This window comes from Pan paniscus, chromosome 13 (assembly GCF_029289425.2).
Source record: "Pan paniscus chromosome 13, NHGRI_mPanPan1-v2.0_pri, whole genome shotgun sequence".
NCBI lineage: Eukaryota > Metazoa > Chordata > Mammalia > Primates > Hominidae > Pan > Pan paniscus.
Genome location: NC_073262.2, coordinates 47,639,611 through 47,664,166, shown reverse-complemented (window position 1 = coordinate 47,664,166; position 24,556 = coordinate 47,639,611). Strand labels below are relative to the sequence as shown.

The 24,556-nt window shown below is 44.1% G+C and overlaps 1 protein-coding gene across 11 annotated transcripts in view; it reads right to left on the bottom strand.

Annotated features, from left to right (window-relative positions):
* The window catches only part of SAP130 (Sin3A associated protein 130), an 87,809-nt gene that overhangs the window by 35,990 nt on the left and 27,263 nt on the right, over positions 1-24,556 (bottom strand). For 2 of the 11 annotated variants that reach the window (XM_008953595.4, XM_034954206.3), the window contains exons 8-15: positions 24,063-24,210; positions 23,812-23,902; positions 23,497-23,601; positions 20,048-20,189; positions 16,887-17,008; positions 13,262-13,564; positions 10,486-10,660; positions 726-830 (exon numbers count right to left, since the gene is read on the bottom strand). In XM_008953595.4, the coding sequence (XP_008951843.1) occupies positions 726-830; positions 10,486-10,660; positions 13,262-13,564; positions 16,887-17,008; positions 20,048-20,189; positions 23,497-23,601; positions 23,812-23,902; positions 24,063-24,210 (1,191 nt within the window). Of the gene's footprint in view, positions 1-725; positions 831-10,485; positions 10,664-13,261; positions 13,565-16,886; positions 17,009-20,047; positions 20,190-23,496; positions 23,602-23,811; positions 23,903-24,062; positions 24,211-24,556 lie in introns of all 11 variants that reach the window. The other 9 variants (XM_008953593.4, XM_034954204.3, XM_057301409.2 and 6 more) reach the window with 5 other exon arrangements.

The following is a 24,556-nucleotide window of genomic DNA, read 5'->3' as shown; positions in this document are numbered from 1 at the left end:
CACGTGGATCAATTGAAGTCAGGAGTTTGAGACCAGCCTGGCCGACATGGCGAAATCCTGTCTCTACTTAAAAAAAAAAAAAAAAAAAAAAAAAGCCAGGTGTGGTGGCACATGCCTGTAATCCCAGCTACTCCGGTGGCCGAGGCAGGAGAATTGCTTGAACATGGGAGGCCGAAGTTGCAGTGAGCCGAGATAGTGCCACTGCACTCCAGCCTGGGCAACAGAGCAAAACTCTGTCTCAAAAACAGAAAAAACAAAAATAAATACTGTCACGATGTCATTTTTGAATGCCATAGCAACTGGGTGTTTGCTATAAGGCACATACAAAGTGTTTTAAAAGTATCATTTTGTTTAAATACACAAAAATTCTATGAGGTAGATGTTATAGGAATGCGCAATGCCCACTTTATAAATGAGGCAAATGGGAATCAGAGAGGTTGAAAAACGCGTTCAGGTCATGCAGCTAGAAAGTGCATATAAGTTGGGAGTGGTGGCACACGTCTATAGTCCCAGCTACTCAGGAGGCTGAGGCTGATCATTTGAGCCCAGGAGTTCAAGGCTGTCGTGTGTTACAATTTTCTATGATGGCGGCTGAGAATAGCCACTGCACTCCAGCCTGGGCTATATAACCTAACAAGACTATGTCATGCAGGAATATTAGACTCCTCTCAACTGCAACGATGTGTGGGTAAAAGCAAGAGTGCGAAGAACACTTAGGTGCTCACCCTGCAGGCCTAGGTGACCCAGACGTACTCCGCATAGAGCTTTCCACTCGAGGACTAGCAACATCAGGAGGCTGAGGAGGAATGAGGGTTTTCCGAACTGCCATTCTGAAAGAGACAAGAGACAAACCCGGAGAACAGCAGTCCAAGGGCATTCAAGGCTAAGAAATACAGGATGCACATTTGCCAGGCATACCTAGGACAAAATAAAGCCCTGCATTGACTAAGTATTTTTAAAATGGATTTTCATTTTCTCGGATACCACAGACACATTACCAAAAAACCCAAATAGTACACAAAATCTTAAAAAAAAAAAAAGAGCAGGTCCCTTCCCCGTTCCTGCTCACTTCCTGCCAGGCTCCCTCCAGGAAGCAACCATTGTGACTCTTTCAGCCGCTGCTTCTAGCATGCCACATCTCCTTTCTACTTAATGTTATTAACACTGACATCCATAGTAAGTGTTTACAATTATTATTATGCCTATGGTGTTTATAAAGACCCCGAAGCCAAGTGAAAAAACCTGATCCAGGAAGAGTTGGAGATCAATTGTGCTGTGCAGCAGAGAGGCCACGTAAGGCTCTGACAGAGAATTACCCATCAGGTTAGCACTTTGAAAACACTAGCAATCTTGACATGGTTAGTTTCGACAGAGTGGTGGGAACAAATACCAGTTCAGAGTGGATCTGAGAGAAAATAACTAGACAGGAATATACCAGTTTACAACACTTAATCACTAATGGATCTGGGTACTGATCTTCAGAGCCACTAACATCTCAAAAAGGGTGAGCATCAGACATCATGTGTCTTCTGGGAAGAGACTAAATCACCAAACTATGAAGTAGTCTTGCCATAAGAAGAAATTAAAAAAAAGAAAAATCAGATCAAACCTTCAGAGTCAAGTAACAACTTACAGAAAATGTGGAAGACAGAACAAGTGAAATGACTCTACGGGTGCAGTCAGCTGAACTGAGTTCTTTAAGAAGATATATGTAAGTCCCAATCTTTAGTAACTGTGAATGTGACCTTACTTGAAAAAAGGGCCTTTGCAAATGTAATTAAGGATCTCAAGATAAGAGATTCTTAATTACATTTAGATGTAGAGTTTTGGATGTAGAGTTTAGTTTAAAATCCAGTGACAAGTATCCTAGTAACAGAAAGGGAAGGGAGCTTTGAGACACAGGTACGAGGGCAAGGCCATGTGCCGACGGAGGCAGAGATTGGGGTGCTGTGCCTGCAAGCCAAAGAACACAAAGATCAACAGCAGCCACTGGCAGCCAGCACAAGTGGATTCTCCCTGAGAACCTCCGGGGGAACTGACCCTGATGACACCTTCATTTCAGATTTCTAGCTACTGGAACTATAAGATAATACATGTCTGCTGCCTTAAGCCAGAAGATTTATGGTAGTTTGTTACAGAAGCCCTAGGAAATGAATACATTGGGGATGCCATCAACAAAATCCAGAGGGGGTATGGCCCAGAAGACCAAGTTTCTTCAACAAATAAACTGCAGGAAAAAAAAAAAGATAGAGGAAACCTCGATAATAAAATGGCTTTTAAAGTCATATTAACTAATCACAATGTTATCAGAATGATAACATGATAATATGAGCATCTTATCAGAATACTCATTCAAATAGATAATATAAAATATAACAAATTGTGTGACATTTCAGACCATTGGAAACCTGAACAATGACTGGCTATTTGATATTAAGGGGTTATTGGTTTTTTAATGTTATGTATCTCTCCATAGGAACATGCTGAAATACATACAAATGAAATGACATGGTATCTAGGATTTGCTTCAAAATAATATGATACGAGCAGGTAGGTAAGCATATAGGTGAAGCAAAATTGGCCAAGAGCTGATAAGCTGAGAACTAAAGTTGGGTGACAGGCATATATTCATATGTTCAAAATTTTTTTCTTTTCTTTTTTTTTTTTGAGACAGAGTCTCGCTCTGTTGTCCAGGCTGGAGTGTGGTGGCACGATCTCAGCTCACTGCAATCTCCGCCTCCTGGGTTCAAGTGATTCTCCCGCCTCAGCCTCCCGAGTAGCTGGGATTATAGGTGCCTGCCACCATGCCCTACCTAATTTTTGTATTTTTACTAGAGACGGGGTTTCACCACGTTGGCCAGGCTGGTCTCGATCTCCTGACCTCAGATGATCTGCCCGCCTTGGCCTCCCAAAGTGCTGGGATTACAGGCGTGACCCACCGTGCCTGGCCACAGGATTTTCTTATGTTTAAACTTTTCCATAACAAAAATAAGGATAAAAGTTAAAAAAGCAAGACCAACTGCATTGCTGCCAACCCCCTCCCACCCCCAACACTGGCCAAAAACTAACCAAACCAAAAACAAATTTAAAAAAAGAACCTAATGCGAAACATCACTATAAACCGACAGAATGACCAAACTCACAAAGACTGCCCAGAACAAGTGTTGGTGAGGATGAAACAATGATTACTCCTGGTGAGAGTGTAAATGGGTAAAACCATGCAGAAAACCATGCTCCACGAAAGTTTAAAACAAGCACACCCTATGACATAGCAAATCCCTCAGTATTTAACAGAAATGTACTCATGCATGAATCAAAAGTCATGCACAAAAATGTTCAGGGTATCATTACAGGAAAACATGGAAGCAACCCAAATAACCATGGATAAAACACGGTACTGTTATACATGGTATTTTATACAACAATTAAAAAATTACAATCAAGGCCAGGTGCTCACGCATGTAATCCTAGCACTTTGGGAGGCTGAACCAGGTGGAATGCTTCAGCCCGGGAGTTCGAGACCAGCCGGGGCAACATGGTGAAATCCCATCTCTACTAAAAATACAAAAACTGAGGTGGGAGGATCACCTGAGCCTGGGGAGGTAAATGCTGCAGTAAGCTGTGATTGCGCCACCATAGTCCAACCTGGGAGACAGAGTGAGACCCCCATCTCAACAACAACAACAACAAATTCATATGCAATAATGCAGATGAATTACGTAAAACCAAGTGATGAAAGTCAGACTCACACAAAAAAATGCACATCACATGATTCTATCTATCCATTGATTAGTTACCTTTGGGAAAAGATGTTGGTAACTGTTAAGGTCACCACGACCAGACCATTTCCTTCCCCTCCCACAGGCCTTACAATACAGTCCCTTGCACTCTCCTCACAGCTACCCGAGGGCAAAAGACAAACCCCCACCCAACCCTTCGCTGACCCCTCCAGTAACTGTCCAGTTACAGGATGCGGTTAACATGTCTGTTCACCTCGCACAACAAAGCTGGCAAAAAACATCTCCAGGATGCGGGTAAAGACACCTGTACCCGACTCAGCACTCCCACCCTGACCCAGTCCTCCTGCACCCCCAACTCAGCTCCCCCACCCCGACCCAGTCCTCCTGTACCTCCGACTCAGCTCCCCCACCCCGACCCAGTCCTCCTGCACCCCTGACTCAGCTCCCGCACTCCAACCTAGTCCTCCTGCACCCGACTCAGCTCCCTCACCCCAACCTAGTCTTCCTGCACCCCCGACTCAGCTCCCTCACCACGACCCAGTCCTCTTGCACCCCTGAGTTCCCCCACCCCGACTCAGTCCTCCTGCACCCCCAACTCAGCTCCCCCACCCCGACCCAGTAATCCTGCACCCCCAACTCAGCTCCCCCACCCCGACCCAGTCCTCCTGCACCCCCGACTCAGCTCCTCCACCCTGACCCAGTCCTCCTGCACCCCCGACTCAGCTCCCCCACCCCGACCCAGTCCTCCTGCACCCCCGACTCAGCTCCCTCACCCCGACGCAGTCCTCCTGCACCCCCGACTCAGCTCCTCCACCCCGACGCAGTCCTCCTGTACCCTCGACTCAGCTCCCTCACCCCGACGCAGTCCTCCTGCACCCCCGACTCAGCTCTCCCACCCCGACCCAGTCCTCCTGCACCCCCGACTCAGCTCCCCCACCCCGACCCAGTCCTCCTGCACCCCCGACTCAGCTCCCCCACCCCGACCCAGTCCTCCTGCACCCCCGACTCAGCTCCTCCACCCCGACCCAGTCCTCCTGCACCCCCGACTCAGCTCCCTCACCCCGACGCAGTCCTCCTGCACCCCCGACTCAGCTCTCCCACCCCGACCCAGTCCTCCTGCACCCCCGACTCAGCTCCCCCACCCCGACCCAGTCCTCCTGCACCCCCGACTCAGCTCCCTCACCCCGACGCAGTCCTCCTGCACCCCCGACTCAGCTCCTCCACCCCGACGCAGTCCTCCTGCACCCCCGACTCAGCTCTCCCACCCCGACCCAGTCCTCCTGCACCCCCGACTCAGCTCTCTCACCCCGACCCAGTCCTCCTGCACCCCCGACTCAGCTCTCCCACCCCGACCCAGTCCTCCTGCACCCCCGACTCAGCTCCCCCACCCGGACCCAGTCCTCCTGCACCCTCGACTCAGCTCCCTCACCCCGACCCAGTCCTCCTGCACCCCCGACTCAGCTCCTCCACCCGGACCCAGTCCTCCTGCACCCCCGACTCAGCTCCTCCACCCTGACCCAGTCCTCCTGCACCCCCGACTCAGCTCCCCCACCCGGACCCAGTCCTCCTGCACCCCCGACTCAGCTCCCTCACCCCGACGCAGTCCTCCTGCACCCCCGACTCAGCTCCCTCACCCTGACCCAGTCCTCCTGCACCCCCGACTCAGCTCTCCCACCCCGACCCAGTCCTCCTGCACCCCCGACTCAGCTCCCTCACCCCGACGCAGTCCTCCTGCACCCCCGACTCAGCTCCCTCACCCTGACCCAGTCCTCCTGCACCCCCGACTCAGCTCTCCCACCCCGACGCAGTCCTCCTGCACCCCCGACTCAGCTCCCTCACCCTGACCCAGTCCTCCTGCACCCCCGACTCAGCTCCCTCACCCTGACCCAGTCCTCCTGCACCCTCGACTCAGCTCTCCCACCCCAACCCAGTCCTCTTGCACCCGACTCAGCTCCCCGACCCCGACCCAGTTCTGGCCCTACAAAACCCTGCTATAGTCTGTAAGGGGGGTTGCCTCCTCTAACTGTGGTGGAGCAGCCAAGCAGCTCAATAAAGCTTGCTTGCCTGACTTTGGGTCTCCTCATCCTTTCTCTTGGCTGACCTGACAGTAACATTGTTTCTTGACCTATACAGTGGTTGGACACTGTTTATTTTGAGACTATACATGCGTCTGTGACATTTTCTATATACTTCCATGAAAATGATGAAAAAAAGACTGACAGAAGAACTGGACACAGCAAACACAGACAATTTCTTTTTACAAAGAAGAGCAAAAAAAAAAAAAATTAGGGTGGTAGATAGTAGAGCAAAGTGAGCTCAACAGAAGGATATTTCATACAGAAGAAATGACGGCATGTTTATACTGTTTATGTGAATGATCTACTAACAAGAAAAAGCTGAGGCTGTAGGAGAGAGGGGGAGAAGAACTAGAGCATCATTCTTGAATAGGCAAGAGAGGAGGAGACAGGGCATGTTGGAGAGGAGCCCAGAGAGCTTGTCTAGAGGAACAGACAGAGGTAGGACATGGGGTACTGCCACCCTAAGTATTATAGATGTGATAGCTGCAGACTGTAGTTGTCTTTTGATTTTCTTTTTCTCAAAAAAGGAGCAATTTGTCGACTAACAGTGAAGACGGAAGAAGCCTGGGAGTTTTGAGAGAAGGAAACGTAAAATAGTTATCTGGAGTGGTGCAAGAGAGTATACTTTGATGGGCTGCTTTAAGACCTTAGTGCGTCTGTGAGGCTAAGCAAGACCAGTTGGCAAAGTGGCTTCCCCTGCCGCAATCTGCTGTACATGTGCCAGCGTAAATGAAGCAGAAAGTTGGATTTAAGTCTGGTTTTGACAAAGCGAAGTGGGATGGGGGGGTAAGGAAATGACTGCAAGTGACCACAGACTCTGAATCAGGAAGAGCAGAGAAAGAGGCCATGAGAGGCAGTGAAGAACATGAAAAGGTGGATCAATGGACTGGAGGCTGCTGGGGTCCCTCTGGAGCTGGAGTTCCATTGGGAGGGAGGTGGGAAGAAAGAAGGTGGGCTAGGGGCATGGGAGCACAGAGACAAGGTCAGGAAGGCTTACTGAGCTTATGTGCTAAGTGCCCAAACTGGTGGGGAGGGTGGAGGCAGGAGAAGCATTCAAGCACCTGAGGGGCCAGGGAGCTGGAAAATCATTTCTGATCATTAAAGGTGAAGAGAGGGTTCCACTATCACTAAAAAGTGCCAGACATCATGTCCTTCCAAAAGGCATACAGATACACCTGCAAAATCTAACTTGACTCTCTGCGCCTCTAGATCTGCCCTGTCCAACAAGAAGGCCATATGGTACTACTGAGCAACTGAAATGTGGCAAGCGCAACTCAGGAACAAAATTTTTAATGTTATTTCATTTTAATTAATTTGAATTTTATAATGGATACTCGATCCAGTTATTGAGAAACTTTTTATTGTCTGGAATAACTTGGCTATGTGAAACTACTTTTTCAACTGTACATTTTATGAAATCTAAATACAGATCAAGTGCTTTTGAGGAGAAATGGTCTGCAAATGGCAGTGAGGCATGACAAGGACACTTTGCCTACCTCCAGGCTGAGTGACAGTAGGGATGTGGAAGAGAGGCAGGGACCACTTTAGACAGCTGCAGGGCAAGTTGAGTCCCTGAGGAAGAGCCAGGTTTAAAGCAAGAAGGCGTGGAGAAAGAAGAGACAAGGGCACTGGGGTGGAGGTTGGAGTGTCATGTGATGACAGGCTGTGAATTAGAGGGCACAATACAAGGGTCTTTGGGAGGAAGTACGGGAGAAGCAGGCACATCTCTTTGTCTCCAGTGCTGCCAAATTTCAAAATACTGGCCTGAGTTTATTGCATCCATTGAATACTGTGCAGAGCATCTCTGTAACCTGGAAACTCATTTCTTTCAGTTTTGGTAATTTTCTATTACTTTGTAACTCCTTACTTTGTAATCCCTGTTCCTTTTCTCTGATCTCTCTTGTTGAAACCCATTACCTGGAGGCTGGATTTCCTGAACTGGTTCTTTTTATTGTTGTTTTAAATTTTCTCCTGTCGTTTTCTCCAATTTTCTTGTCTTTTTGTTCCACGTTTGAGATTTCTTCAATTTTATCTTCCAACTCTTCTACTGATCTTTCAATTTCTGCTATCTTATTTCAGGACCGGTTCTTTTCTCCTCTGAATGTTCTTTTTGCATAGCACTGTGTTACCGTTTTGTGGATGCAACCTTTTGTCTTTCTGAAGGCATCACGGATACTGTTTGCTTATCCTTGCTCATTTGTTTTGTGTTTTATTCTCCCTGCCAGGCCTCTACATCTTCCAAGGTACTTTGGGCATGTATTTATTGTGGTTTCTGTCTTCCACCGTTAGAGGTCCCCTCAGATATGTGCCTATCTTTGGTTGTATGTTCATGATTAAGAGTCGGGGAGAGGGACTGAAATGCTGGCTGGGAGCTCTGAGCTTTGGAAGGGCATGTCTACTATGAGGTCCACTGTAGGGTAATCTAACCCTGTCCTTAAGGAAGCCCTAGTGTCAGTATCTTTAGAGCTTCCCCTTGGGCTGGATAGACTCCCCAGAAGGAAAGTAGAGTCCTCTTCTCATTTTCCATCTAGAATCAAGTTCACCTGCCAGAGTTCTATCAGCTGAAAGCAGGGAGTGGACTGGGAAGTGTTCAGCACTCCACACACACATGGTGAGTCACAATCTCTTTCTGGTAAAATACTCATGACCTCTATAGTGCTGGGTGACCCTAGCGGACCATCTGCAGAGTTTGAACTTTCAGGCTCCTGCTAAAGTCGGGAAGGGGCAGTACACCACATGGCATAGGTAGAAAATGGGATTCTGGGCTCTAACTTTAACACTTTTCAAACTCAAAGGTTTTAACTTATCCTCCTTAAAGGAGAGAGCCCCTTCCTTCGCCCCCAGGATTTGCCTGTTGTTGGTCCTTTTGAAGATTTTCCAATTTTAAAAGAGGATGGTTCTCAACTTTCCCCTACGCAAGCTTCACATTTAGCTTTCTCAGAGCCAGGACGCCATCGCGTGATGGTCTGCTTCCCAGCTTCAGTTGCTACTGTGTCCTCTCCTGTTCTCCCCATCCTTGTGTGTTTACAACTTTTTTGAAAAAAAGTTATATAGGGTTATGAGACGGAGAGATTTTAGATGTGTGTAATCAATCTGTCATCTTAACCACAAGCTTTGCCTTGTGTTTTTACTAATAAGGTAACTTTGTCATGGACTGACTTATCCTTTAAAAAAGTACAAAGTATTCATAAACAGCAAAGATAGGGACTCTGGTCTATGCACAGCTCTGTGCAAATAAAAACCCTGCATGGACCCTAGTCCCAGCAATTTAAGTTTGCACTTGCTTTAATCTTTTGATGTTGATGCTATTAGCTCAGCTGAGCCACAGAAACTCTGCTCTCTGAAACATGTCTGCTCATCTCCCACCTCCAGAATGTTTAACTCAAACAGCACAGCACATACCTTCCTGCCTATGATCCACCAACTGAGAAGCTTACATGGCAACACAAAACACTATCTGCTACCAAATATGACCCTTACTACACTTCAGAATTTGTTTGCCCACAGTGACATAGAAGGGGAGTAGGGAAGTGCTGGCAAGGGGCGGGTCCCTGGTGAGGGCTCCACCCCCGGCCTGTGCCCACGGATCTAGGTGAGGACAGGCATTTTTGTTTTCCTGCCCAAATGTTGCATTTCCCCCCAGACCACCCTGGCCTGCTACGCCCTGATCCTGCGTCTGTAAAAACCTCCGAGACCCTAGCAGACAGGCACACAAGCGGCTGGACGTCAAGAGGAACGCATTGGCAAAAGACACAAGCAGCTGGACGGCGAGAGGACAGCAAGGGGAGCATGCCGGTGGAAGAGCACATGACAGACGCTGGCATGCCAGCAGGCCCCCGACCAGCAGAACGACGCAGTTTGGCCAGGGCAGTCAGAGAGCTGGGGCCGCTCCATCTCCCTTCTGGCTTCCCCCATCTGCTGAGAGCTACTTCTACTCAGTAAAACCCTACACTCATTCTCCAAGCCCACGTGTGATCCCATTCTTCCAGCACACCAAGGCAAGAACCCTGGGATACAGAAAGCTCTCTGTCCTTGCCATAAGGCAGGGGTCTAATTGAGCTGGTTAATGCAAGCCATCTATGGATGGCTAAACTAAAAGAGCACTCCGTAACACATGCCCACTGGGGTTTCAGCTATAAACATTCACCTCTAGACACTGCTGTAGGGTTGGAGCAACACAGCCTGCCTGTCTGTATGCTCCCCTAGAGGTTTGAGTAGCAGGGCAATGAAGAAGCGAGCCACTCCCACTGTTGCACGCCCTTCGAGGGGGACAAGGGAACTTTTCCCGTTTCAACAGCAACGATTCATGCTGAATGAAGTTTATAGTATGAGTTAAGGTAACTACCTACACAAGCCCAAGAGTTACTTATAAACTACTTTAAAAGTTCTATGATTGAAGTTCCACAACTAGAGAGAATTAAAGTAGCATGCAACAGATGCTTACAAACTAACACCTCACTGACTCCAGGATTTGTTAAGATCTTACAGTCTCAGCTGGGTAAGGCTCTACTGAATAATCCTGTGGTCAAGTTGTTTTGGAGGAAATTTTAACACACCACAGAAAATGAGAGATGAGTTTGATACCAGCATTAGATAAGAGTGCCTATTATGTATACCAGTTATATCCAGAACCAGAGGTGTCATTTGGCACTACCAGGTCTACTCACCCATCTGTGGCAGGTTTCTTCCGGAGTATGCTTGGCCGTGGCGATGAGCCCTGGGCGGGAGCGTTGGTGCTAGCACTCTGGCTGTGGGTCTGCACCACGGTTGTTGCTGCTGGAGCAGCACTGAATGGATTGCTAATAGGGTTGGCCACAATTGTGGCTCCATCTGCCAACACCACTGCTACAGGAGAGAGGCAACAGGAAAGAACATTGAAGAGAGGGAAACAAAATGCCACAGAAGACATAAATAAAAATAATGAGACCACTAGAATTAGGTATCCATGTTCTAACTGTCCAATTTCAAACTGATAAGGGACAGGAGCACAATGTTCATCCAACAAAGAGCAGATAGCTAAATGGGAGCAGTTACTAAGTCTACTGATGCATGATCCATACCATTATTTTTTCTTTTTCTTTGTTTGAAAGAGTCTTGCTCTGTTGCCCAGGCTGGAGTACAGTGGTGCAATCTCAGCTCACTGCAACCTCCACCTCCCAGGTTCAAGTGATTCTCCTGCCTTAACCACAAGAGTAGCTGGGATTACAGGCGTGCACCACCACACCTGGATAATTTTTGTATTTTTTAGTAGAGATGGGGTTTCACCATGTTGGCCAGGCTAGTCTCGAATTCCTGACCTTAAGTGATCCACCTGCCTTGGCCTCCCAAAGTGCTGGGATTACAGGCGTGAGCCACCACACTTGGCCCATACCATTATTTTTTCTTTGCTCTATAATCACAGTTACTAATAAATGAGATAAGGTGAACAAAGTACATAGTATCTAGTATAGTCTCTCACTCTACTAGTTCCTTTACATTTTTTACTGATATAATTCTTACCATCATTGTAATTTCCATTTTAGAGATAAGAAAACTGACAGACAAGAAAGGCTTAATACAAGAGCCACAAATAGAAAACACTATCTACCAGCCTGATAGCATGCTCCAATGTACACTTCAAGAAATGTACTCATTCAGTTTTTGTAAAATACCAATCTCTCTCAACCCTCAATAATGGTACCCTCCCCCGTCTATCTTTAGAAACACATTCAACTAACAGATATTTTAACTATACACTTAAAGTTAGCATCAAAATACTGGTGAGCATGAGATCATAATCAGAAAATACCCGTGTTTGACAGTTTTTGACCTATAAAAATGGCAATTTCATAGGAGTCAACTTAATATCATGAGTTTTCTGGCAGGTGCCCTTAAATATGTAGTACACCATCCTACCGGGTGGGTCATTATGGGTAAATTGCATCTCTATCATAGACACTTAGTTTAGTAATAAAAAATCAGAGAGACTTTGATTAAATAGTTGAATTCAAGGTCTACAGAACAATTGAAATTCATAGCTCCAGCCAGGCACAGTGGCTGATGCCTGTAATCGCAGCACTTTGGGAGGACAAGGCTGAAGGATAGCTTGAACTCTGGAGTTCGAGACCAGCCTGGGCAACAAGCAATATCCTGTTTCTACAAAAAATCAAAAATAATTACCCAGGTGTGGTGGCATGCACTTGTAGTCCTTGCTACATGGGCATCTGAGGCATAAGGACTGCTTGAGCCCAGAAGGTCAAGGCTACAGTGAGCCATGATTGTACCACTGTGTTCCAGCTGGGCAACAGAGTGAGTGAGACCTTGTCTTTAAAAAAAAAAAAAAAAAATCAGTGCCTTGGCTGAGAAACAGCTATTTTGTTTTTTTAAACTACATCAGAGAAATGGCTAATTAATAATAATCCAAGTACATGGAATCTTACATTCAGCCAAAAAAAAAAAAAATAACCTAGCTGGTGTAATTTCTCATGCTTGTAATCCCAGCACTTTGTGAGGCCAAGGTGAGTAGACTACTTGAGCCCAGGAGTTTGAGACCAGCCTGGGCAACATGGCAAAACTCTGTCTCTATTAAAAATACAAAAATTAGCCAGGCATGGTAGCTTGCACCTATAGTCCCAGTTACTCAGGCAGCTGAGGTGGGAGGATCACTTGAGCCCAGGAGGTTGAGGCTGTGGTGAGCCAAGATCACACACCACTGCACTCTAGCCTGGGTGACAGAGTGAGACTCTGTCTCAAAAAGATCTAAATACAGTGACTTATTCCATTTTTCAAAATGTTATTCCACTAGTATTTCTTTTTAAGAATTCATAATATTAGCTAACATCAGCATAAGATTTTACAGCTTTATGTACAACTCTGAAGAAAATCTTCAATGAGAATACTACTTATAAGGTGAATTTTTTCCCACAACTAGGAGCTTTTAAAAAAGATAACACTTCTCATTATGTTCAAATGAATACTAGGGCTGTTGATGTATACTGTATCTTTTTTTTTTTTGGAGACAGAGTCTCACTCTGTGGCCCAGGCTGGAGTGCAGTGGCGCGATCTCGGCTCACTGCAAGCTCCACATCCCCGGTTCACGCCATTCTCTCGCCTCAGCCTCCCGAGTAGCTAGGACTACAGGCGCCCGCCACCACGCCTGGCTAATTTTTTTGTATTTTTAGTAGAGACAGGGTTTTACCACGTTAGCCTGGATGGTCTTGATCTCCAGACCTCGTGATCCACCCGCCTCAGCCTCCCAAAGTGCTGGGATTACAGTGAGGTATATTATTTCTAACGTTTACAGTGACCCTGAAACTCTAAGTTCTAAGCAACTCATATTATTAATACAAAGAAGAAAAGGCCTAGATAAATTATAAGACGACAAAGCCAGTGGCAGAGAAAGGATTTAAACCCAAATGTATTTCTTTTCTCCAAACCATCTTCTATGCAAAAATTTAAAATTACCTGAAGTCTTTCCTTCAGGCTGAGGCTGCTGAGTACCCATAGGTGCAGGCTGAAGCCCTTGTGTGTTGATTGGGGTTGCTGAGTGAATTCCCTGTGTGCCAAGTGGTGCGGGCTGTATCCCTGGGGTCCCAATGGGGGCTGGCTGGATGCCCTGGGTACTGATGGGTGCTGGCTGGATCCCTTGAATATGTCGAGCATGCGATGCATCCACTGTCATCAACTGCATGGGGTTTAGGTGGACGGTAGACGCTACCCCAACACCAGTCTGAGCTGTGATGGCAGAGTTTGGAGCCTGAGCTGAAACTAAAAATGATGCGAAAGGTAACTATAAGAAGGTTAGCTTCATTTCACACAGTCCACATAAAGAGAGAAACATTAAAAACGGATTTCCTCCACTGTATAAGATCTAAATCCATGGTTTGAAAAAAAATAAATAAATAAACATTGTTACTTGAAACTTAATATACTTGGGATTGTTATTTCCTTTCACTTCCTACCAATATGATATTGTTTTTCTACAGATTACTAGAAATATGATTAAAACAAGAAAAAAGGCAATCAGCTATTAAATTGCAAATACTAGCCAGGCAACCATGCTAAATAATTAATATAAAATGTCAGAAATACACCCAGAGGTCCCAGGTCAAGAACCTCTGCTTTAATTGATAGGGCCACTATCACAGGTGGTTTTGAAATACAGTAGTTATGAATTTCAAATGGCACGTATCCACCAGAAACAGAGAACAAGCAAGTGTCCTGTGTCTTACAAGGCAAACACCCCATCTACTGTGTATATTGAAAAAAAAAAAAGAAAACAAGAGCATTCACAGAAAGCAACAAAAAAGGAGGAATTTCTTACTATCTGTGGAAAGAAAATAAACACAGAGGACTTTTTCCTCAGTCATCAAAACAATCCAGAGATGTTGGAACTTGTTTTCAAAGCTATTTAAATATCTTACACTTATAAGCTACCTTTTCCCTAAATAAACAAGTATCTTACAATGTTTGAAATTTTAGACCGGCACTGTTCAATGGCATAGTGGGTCACTCACACAACTTTAAATTTGCCAGTGGCTACAATAAAAAAGTAAAAACAGCCCGGTGTGGTGATTTGTACCTATGATTCCAACACTTTGGGAGACTGAGGTATGAGGAATGCTTGAACCCAGGAGTTGGAGACCAGCCTGGGCAACATGGCAAGACCCCATCTCTATAAAAAATTAAAGAATTAGCTTGGCATCATAACACATGCCTGTGGTTCCAGCTGCTCAGGAGGCTGAGATGGGAGGATTCCCTTGAACTCAGGAATTTGAGGAGGCAGTGAGGTATGACTGCACCACTGCACCCAGCCTGAGTGACAGAGAAAGACTGTCTCAAAAAAAAAAAAAGTAAAAGAAACAGGCCAGGCATGGTGGCTCACGCCTGTGATCCCAGCACTTTGGGAGGCCGAGGCAGGCGATCATTTGAGAGCAGGAGTTCAAAACCAGCCTGGTCAACAGGGTGAAACCCCATCTCTACTAAAAATACAAAAATTAGCTGGGTGTGGTGGCGCATACCTATACTACTATCCACTGGGGACAGTGAAGCAGGAGAATCACTTGAAGCTGGGAGGTGGAGGTTACAGTGAGCCAAGATCACACTACTACACTCCAGCCTGGGCAACAGAGTGAAACTCCGTCTCAAAAAAAAAAGAGACAGACCAAATTAATTTTGATCATATATTTTATTTAACCCAATATATTCAAAATATTACCATTTCAATATGTCATTAATAAACATTTTTTTTGGGACAAGGGTCTCGCTTTCTTGCCTAGACTTGAGTGCGGTGGCGCAAACAACATGGCTCACTGCAGCCTCAACCTCCTGGGGTCAAGCAATCCTCCTGCCTCAGCCTCCCAAGCGGCTGGGACTACAGCACGCACCACCATGCCTGGCTAATTTTTCTATTTTGGTAGAGACTAGGTCTCATCTAGCTTGATCTCAAATTCCTGGTCTCAAGCGATCTTCCTCCTCAGCCTCCCAAAGTGCTAAGGTTATAGGCATGAGCCACCGCGCCTGGCCTAAAAATTCTTAACAAGATATTTTACATTCTCTTTTCTATATTATGTCTTCAAAATCTAGGGTATATTTTACTCTTCGAGTACATCTCATGAATTTTTATCAGAAATGCTTAATCTGTATTTTGATTTCATAAAGCCTACAACTGAAAAAGTAGTTTTGCATTGCTAAGTTGTTCCAAACATACTTGAAATTTCTCGAAATTAAACAAAATTAACAATCGAGTTTTTCATGTACTAACCTACTTCAAGTGCTCTGTGGCCACACATGCCGCTGGCTGCCATACAGCACCGTGTGGCAGGAGGGCAATGTCCACAATCCAGGCAGCAATAACACCTTCTTTTGTCTTTTTTGTTTTTTTGAGACAGGCTCTCACTTTGTTACCTAGGCTGGAGTGCAGTGGCGCCACCCTGGCTCACTGCAGCTTCAACCTCCTAGGCTCAGGCAATCCTCCCACCTTAGCTTCCTTAGTAGTTGGGACTAGAGGCACGCACCACCATGCCCATCTAATTTTTTAATTTTTTGTAGAGATGGGGTCTCCCTATATTGCCCAGGCTGGTCTCAAACTTTTGGGCCGAAGTGATCTGCCCACCATGGCCTCCCAAAGTGCTGGGATTACAGGCATCAGCCACAGCGCCCGGCCCCAGGCAATAAGGCTTTTTTTTTTTTTTTTTTTTTTGAGATAGTTTCACTCTGTCACCCAGACTGGAGTGCAGTGGCACAATAGTGGCTCACTGCAGCCTCTGCCTCCCAAGTTCAAGCGATTTTCCTGCTTTACCCTCCCAAGTAGCTGGGATTACAGGCATGTGCCACCGTGCCTGGCTAATTTTGTATTTTTAGTAGAGACAGGGTTTCTCCATGTTGGCCAGGCTGGTCTCGAACTCCTGACCTCAAGTGATCTGCCTGCCCTGCCTCAGCCTCCCAAAGTGCTGGGATTATAGGCATGAGCCACTGCACCTGGCTGGAAATAAGGCTTTCTGATGCCCAGAGTGACCTGAGGGTCCCACAGTAAAAGACTACACAGACTCTGACATTTAAGGATTGTTTTTCCTGGATTAGCAAAAAGAACGCTATTCACACGTCATCATGATGAGAGGAGAGCATAACTGAACTAAAAAACATATAACTGGTACACCAAATCCCTGTGCATGCAATTTATCAATATAACAAACCTGCACAAGTACCATGGAACCTAAAGTAAAAGTTATTATAAACAAACCTTTATAAATTTTTTAAAAATACAGCCAATATTTGCATAAAACAATGGAAACCCTATAAAAGTGCAGCTCTATTCATTGTAACTACTGTCATTTTAAGGAGTAACAAAAATTGTTAACATGAGTATCCTCAGGGTGGCATAATACTATGCAAATATCACTAATGAGTAACAACTTTTATAGATCACAAAGATGATTATTTAAGACCTTCAAGCTTCACATTTTATCTGAATCTGAAAACAGAAGCTGAAATAATTAATCTCATACAAAAAATAACCCCTCATCAATTTCTACATTATTGTTGGCAAAAGTTAAACTGTGAAAAGTCATCTAAAAAGCAGGGCTCATACCTGGATACTGTCGGATAGTGGACACGGAACTGGTGATTGGGGTGTAGGTATGTGCCGCCAGTGGGTATGCAGAAGGGGGGTAAGTTGGCAAAAAATATTGGAACTGAACGGGAACAGACGGTCTAGAGACAGAACAGATGATAGCAAACAAAACAGTCATTTTCTTCTTTACTTTCAAATGATCCTATACCCCAGTTCCTCTTTGTATCCTTCAGAACTGTCAAACAAGCTTTGCTCAAATTGTGTCCCAAACAAACTCTTACATCACAGGACACACACCAAGAATGCAAAATTTAAAAAAAAAAAGTGGATACTATAAATACCTATATCAATAAATGTAAAAACATAGATAATATTCTATGGGTGATTTTTGAGAATAAGTCTGAAAACCAGTTCACAAAATCTCAGTAATCAAATCTTCCCTGCTCAATTCCTTATGAACTACACTCAACTCAAATTGGTTTTACTGGCCAATTTCATTAAAAATACATAAAACAAATAATCCCAATTTCATTCGAACTGCTTCAGAAACAATGGAAAGAAAAAATGGGATCCAATTTATTTTCATTTTTTTAGAGACAGGGTCTTGCTATGTTGCCCAGGCTGGAGCGTAGTGGTTATTCACCAGCACAATCATGGTACACTATAACCTTGAACTCCTAGGTTCAATCAAGCCTCCTGCCTCAGCTGCCTGAATTCTGGGACTACAGACATGTGCCACCGTACCTGGCTCCTAGTTTAGTTTTTGAGCTTAATATAGCCTTGATACTAATATTGGAACAGGAGAATATGACAAAAGAAAGATTATAAACAAATCTAACTCACTACAACAACAAAAAAACTACATAAAATTGAATTAAGTACCATATAAAGTTAAATACATCATGATCAAATAAAGTTTATCATAGGGAGAGAAATGCTTCAACATCAAAATGTCTATTCATGTTTTAGATAAATTTTAAAAATTAAAAGAGAACAATAATTTAAAACCTAAAAGATAAAAATATTCGACAGCAGTCAATAGTTATTCATGATATAAATGCCTAAGAAAATAGAAGTAGGCCAGGCACAGTGGCTCATGCCTGCTATCCTAGCACTTTGGGAGACTGAGGCAGGTGAATCATTTGAGCTCAGGAGTTCGAGACCAGCCTGAGCACTCTGGGAGGCTGAGGCAGGCAGACTATTTGAGGCCAGAAGTTCAAGACCAGCCTGGCCAACATGGCGAAACTCCATCTTCTACTAAAAATACAAAAATTAGCCAGGTGTGGTGGCACACGCCTATAATCCCAGTTACTCAGGAGGCTGAGGTACGAGAATCACTTGAACCTGGGAGGCAGGGATTGCAGCGAGCCGAGACTGCACCACTGCACTATAGCCTGGGCAACAGTGTGAGACCTCATCTCTACAAAAAATAAAAAAACTTAGCCAGGCATGATTGCATGTGCCTGTAGTCCCAGCTACTCGGGAGGCTGAGGTGGGAGGATCATTTGAGCCCGGAAGTCGAGGCTGCAGTGAGTTATGATGGTGCCACTGCACTCCAACCTGGGCAACAGAGCAAGACCCTGTCTCAAAAACAAAACATAAAAACAAATGAAAATGATAAGAACCTCTTGCTTTCCCCTCAAACTGTCCTTATTTGTAGGCAAAATAAACATGTACATAGGAAATTCATAAATCTATAAACATTTAGAGCTAATTTACAGAATTATTTAGAGAATCTATAAACATTTAGAGCTAACAGGAGTATTCAACAAGGTGGATGGACATATCAATGTATCAAAATCTGTAAGCATTCCTAGACACAAATGATCAAATTAGAACACTTAACAATAACCTGCTTTTGAAACTACTTTGTGTATACTGTATAGGGTTCTTTATGGGAGAGGCAGATACAAACATGGAATGGGGGAAGCGATGGGGTTGAACTAGAGATATCAGCATGAACTCAAATGTTCTTAAAATATTATATACTTTCTACCTCTGCCTGCTCAAAGGGCCTAGAAGAATGACAACCCATAGCAACAAGCAGGGCTAACGCCCAGATCTTGGTTTGTAAATGACAAAGGGCTCCTTGGAGAAACAGCAGATTTCACAACCAGACAGATAAAGTTCAATAGGAATCTAGAATATCTCGTCATTGGAAAATAAGGAAAGGCTAGAATAGAGGGGATGGGGTGAAATCCACAGAAGCAGACAGAAAGAACCCCCAAAGACCAAATGAGATCATGTGAGCACCAAAATAGATGACAGCAATGGATTCTAATAATGAATAAAAGTAAATCTACAAGGCCGAGCCGATTAAAAAACAATAAAATGCTCAACATAATAAATAAATGGGGTTGGATAAGAGAAAGTTTCTTTACATCAGAATGCCAGCTAATATATATAGATAACACGTTAGAAAAACTCACTATTTTGCAACTATCATATTAATAATTGATTCAGCCAGGAATTAATAATAGATCTACAACTATTGAATGAATGTTTACTGGAGAACAGGATATTTATACTCAGATATTTCCATACAGATTACTTGTTTACAAAGGAGAAAAACATGCTTTTCCAGTAGAAAAAACCGGCAAACATCACCTTCACTAAGTAATGAATGTTAACATAACCAATACGGGAAAAACAGACAGCATGAGCTCTCTGATGCAATGGGAAGAACACACTGCTTACCTGGTATAACCTGAATGTAACCATGAAGAAACAATGTGACAGTATCAAATTCCCTAAAACAACCAGCCTCTCCACACTCTTTAAAAATATCCATGAGTGAAAGAGAAGGGAGAGCTCGGAATCCTTTCAGATAGCTGTACCACGGTGACATCAAAGAATGTCTTTACTCTTCCGTGCTACAAATGGAGGTACTTACGGATAAATGGTCATAATGCTGCAACCCTTACTCTCAAAATGGCCAAAAAATGTTAAACACACAAAACCCAAAAAATGGATACTAGGAAAACATCCATCAAAAGGAGACTGGCTTGAAAAAAATCGCACATAAAAAAAGGAATTATACGAAGTGTTACTTTCGGGGGAAAATCTGAAAACATGAGTAATAAATATAGGCCATATTTGTGGGACACTTTGTTTTATGCTGATAAAGCAGAACGATTAATGACACAGTGAGGCAGAATAACTGACACGCAGCCTCCTACCTGTTGTCACTTCGGGTTTCCATGGCCACAGGATTGGGAGAGGCCCGATGTCCGGAGATGGGAATCAGGCTGCTCCTCTCGGCAGGGTAGTCTGGCTGGATCCGAGGAGAAGTGTGCGTGATCTGCTGGGGCACCACCTTGGCTGCAAACAGTAAACGCCAATTCCATGACCATTCTACACTTTTTTTTTGGCATGCCAAAACATTCTTGGCTAGCAGCAATCTTAGGAAAGCAAACAATTAAAATAAGCCTGGATTTTTAATCAAAATAAAAAATGAAAAATAAGTACAAAGTTCAACAGAATTATTTCAATCCTATCATTCACTGATATATTCCTACTGTTATTAAAGCAGGGTTCAACATTAATACTGAAACAAAGATAGAAGTGACCAGGCTCTTTTCTCCCAACCTGGCTTTTTAATGACCTGTTTTTAAAAGGGGTAAACTATTTAAAAAGTAAATAGGCCAGGCGCGGTGGCTCACATCTGTCATCTCAGCACTGTGGGAGGCTGAGGCGGGAGGATCACTTGAGTTCAGGAGTTCAAGGCTACAGTGAGCCATGACTGCACCACTATACTCCAGCCTCACTCACAGACTGGGACCCTGTCTCAAAATAAATAAATAAACACACAATTTTGGATTAAAAAACGGAAAAAAAAAAAAACAAACAAAAAACCTTAGATTCTACTCCGGGTCCATAATTATAAAATGTAGCTAATTAGCAATGAGAAGACGACTTTAATTCCCAAGTCTGTTTCTTTACCTATAAGGACACCTTCTCTAGATCACTTAATAATTTCTAAGGTCCTTTGAATGTCCTACGATTTTATATAATACTTTAGAGCAAAATTAAAATCAATGACCATAGAGTTTTCAAATTCAATCTGAGGCTCCAAATGTGTACTCCTTTAAAACTTGCAATCCAATTTTGTTTGGAAGGTATAGCTGAACTAGAATACACTTGACATTATTTTTTATAGATCTATCTATTAACAGTATGCCTGGGAATTCAGAAAGAAAAGCCATGATCTATATCAGAAATATAGACAGACAGCTTCCATAGACAGACAGCTTCCATCTTTGTAAAAACCCGTTACACCAGTGAGAGGCACATTAACAAAGAGACTAGACTAGGAGGATGCCAACATATTACCCTAAATGCAGAGCATTTAACACCAAAGGTAAGCTGCACAGACCCACTGTGATGCCCAGCCAGCTCCTGTGGGAGGCAGGTGGAGAAGTTTTTGCAGGGTGATAACAGGAATGCCCATCTGACCACTGAAGATCGCATCTATTGGCCAATGCAAAGAGAAGTTGGCATGATAGGGTTTTCCATCAGGGAGGTAAGCAGTGGGGATGGTGAGCAGGGGGCAACTTAGCCTTGTTTTTTTCACTGAGCCCCATGAAAGGTAGAAGAAAATGATGCTTCCAGTAGGAATGAAGCTGCCATGTGACAGAGTTGCTAACCAGTGGTTGGTAACCAGACATACCCCACCACTCAGCCATTAATTTAAATCTTTACTTGTTTTCTAATTTAAAAAGCCATAAAGGCTGGATGCGGTGGCTCATGCCTGTAATCCCAACACTTTGGGAAGCCGAGGCGAGCAGATCAACTGAGGTCAGGAGTTCGAGACCAGCCTGGCCAACATGGTGAAACTCTGTTTCTACTAAAAAGATAAAAATCAGCCAGGCGTGGTGGTGTGTGCCTGTGATCCCAGCTACTCGGAAGGCTGAGGCAGGAGAATTACTTGAACCTGGGAGATTGCAGTGAGCTGAGAGCATGCCACTGCACTCCAGCCTGCATAATAGAGAGACTCCATCTCAAAAAAAAAAAAAAGAAAAAAAACCATACATTCTCAATAATTAAATAAAAACCAAGGAACTATATAGCACAGAAAACATTAAGTCTGTCATAATGTTATCTCCAAAACTTATCTCTATTTTCTGAATAATGTGATCACCAGATTTTGCTTTCTATAATTCTGAGAACATGATCATATGTTGACCAGAACATGAAGAAAATAAGAATGGTATTCCATTGGAATAGAGGCAAAAACCTTATACTTGTGATTTATTAGGCTTTTTTTCTGAGCCAACATATTCCTAATAAGAATAGCTGAATTCGGATTTAATATTACCTGGAGAGGGCAAGCTCACTTGGAAAAAGTCACTGAGGTGATTTTAATATGTATGTTTTACTTCCCAACTTGAAAATCAGTGGTCTAGGGTTATATCAGGTTTCCCTTCTCAACTGAGCTACCTTTCTTAGAGAGATCCTATTATAATACAGAAATATTGGGGTTAGCATAAAAGAGAAAAACAAAATGACAGCATAAACCCCATGGAAATAGGAATACATGTATGTACGTTTCCTGGTACTTTTTAGTGAGTCTACTTCCACAGTGGGATCTCTTAGGAAGATAGAAGGACATTCACAAGAACCAATCTCTAAAAAATCCTTCATGGTGGAGGGTCAGGAGGAAACTAGACAGTCCCTCTGGGCCACAAGGGCCCCTCTTTATTGGTCTGACTTTCGATCATAGATACAAATACCCGAGTGAGGCTCCTGACTTGATAAACGTTAAGCGTCTGGGCTTGGCTCTGCCGTGATAGCACTCAGGAGAGCTGATGACGCAGGCAGAGGAAGGAAATGGGCTGAGATGGCAATATGGACAATTTACTACCTTTTCAACAGGTGTGTTATGCTAAACAGATACAAACAAAACAAACTTCTTTTGACAAATATGAATTAAATTCAGAAGGTTACGGGAAAAATTTGGTCTCTCCAATGGCAAGTCATGGTGAGCAGTGATGCAGAAAAGACCCAATAGCAGCACCCTCTGTGCTAAAAGACTTCTGTGAGGATGAGCACCTACTTAAGGGTTGGTGTAGGCTGGTCACCCTAGAACAGGAGTAGGGACTTCCTGGGTACTACCATTATTCCAGAAAATGGGCTTCAAAGTTTGCTCAGAGGGGCTGGAACCCACACTTTACGTCCAGTCACCAGTATGTCAGGGTGTCCTCTTCACAAAAACTGCCTTATCTCAGCCGAGTGCGGTGGCTCATGCCTGTAATCCCAGCACTTTGGGAGGCCGAGGCGGGCAGATCACGAGGTCAAGACCAGCCTGGCCAACGTAGCGAAACCCCGTATCTACTAAAAATACAAAAAAATTAGCCAGGCATGGTGGCGTGTGCCTGTAGTCTCAGCTACTTGGGAGGCTGAGGCAGGAGAATTGCTTGAACCCGGAAGGTGGAGGTTGCAGTGAGTCGAGATCGCGTCACTGCACTCCAGTTTGGGCAACAGAGTGAGACTTAAGGAAAGAAAAAGAAAAAAAAAAAGAGGAAATCAACAATGGTAAAAATCAATACTAGCCATCACCATGAAGGCCTAGTCTGAGGGGTTACAGCACTCCTGGTAAGCTTCTGTCTGAAGGCAGCAGGCCACTTACCGACTGGGATGTTTGAGGTGGTCACAGCAGTAGCATGGGAGGAATGGGAGGGTACTGTCATGGTAACAATGGTACTTGTGGGAGCTTGCGTGTGTGACACAGATCCTGAAATAGGGGAAAAAAGGAAATTCTTTAACAAGAACTTCTCTGCACACGTTACAGATTCTCAAAAACCTGGGAAATCTCTTGGAAAAAGTTAAGAGAATTTTTCTAGCCCGTTGTTTTTCTCTGACTGAAGGTGAGAAATGAAAAATTAACCCACCACTCTTGCCTCCTTTTTCCCCAGTAGAAGGAAGAGGAGGGTCATGGACTTACCAGCTGTGGTCGCTGAAGGAATGGTGTTGGTTGCCAAAATAGGTGCTACTGTGGCTGCAGCCACTGGCGTGCCAGTACTGAAGATTGTTTTCTGTGAGGGAAACCCCACAACACAGTTATAAGAACATTATCCACTGCGTCCAGGGTAAACACAATCAATGCCTTCAGTATCACTAGGCCCTCAGCACATTTTGCCCACTTTTGGTTTTACCCAACAAAGTACACAGGTGGTTCTCCACTTTTGGTTTTACCTGAGCCATTGTATGAAGCTGCTGTTTTGGCGTCCCTAATGCAGGGTGAGATGGTAGTGTGATTCTTGTTGTGACATCTCGTGACTGGGCAGGACGCTGAATACTGATTGCTGCAGATGGAGGATGCTGGATAGACAAAGTTGGCCTACTGAAAAGATAACAAAGACACAATGCAGATGGGCAAGGTCATTTACAATCTTCTGCTAGGTTACAGTCATGCAAGTTATACTTTTTCATAGGTCTATGAAGTTCAGAGTTAAACCAATACTTGGTCTTTAATCACACCAATGTGGCAAAAGGTGCACTGAGTTTGTCTTGTTTTAAAAGGCATCAATTTGTACCACAAACTGAAGACATTAACCCTTAGTTGTTCTCAGAATCCTTGATGTAGTTAATCAACACTCCGTAACAAACTTGAGTTAATATCACTATAATAATTGCACTTCAGGTCAGGTGCGGTGGCTCACACCTGTAGACACAGTGCTTTTGGGGGG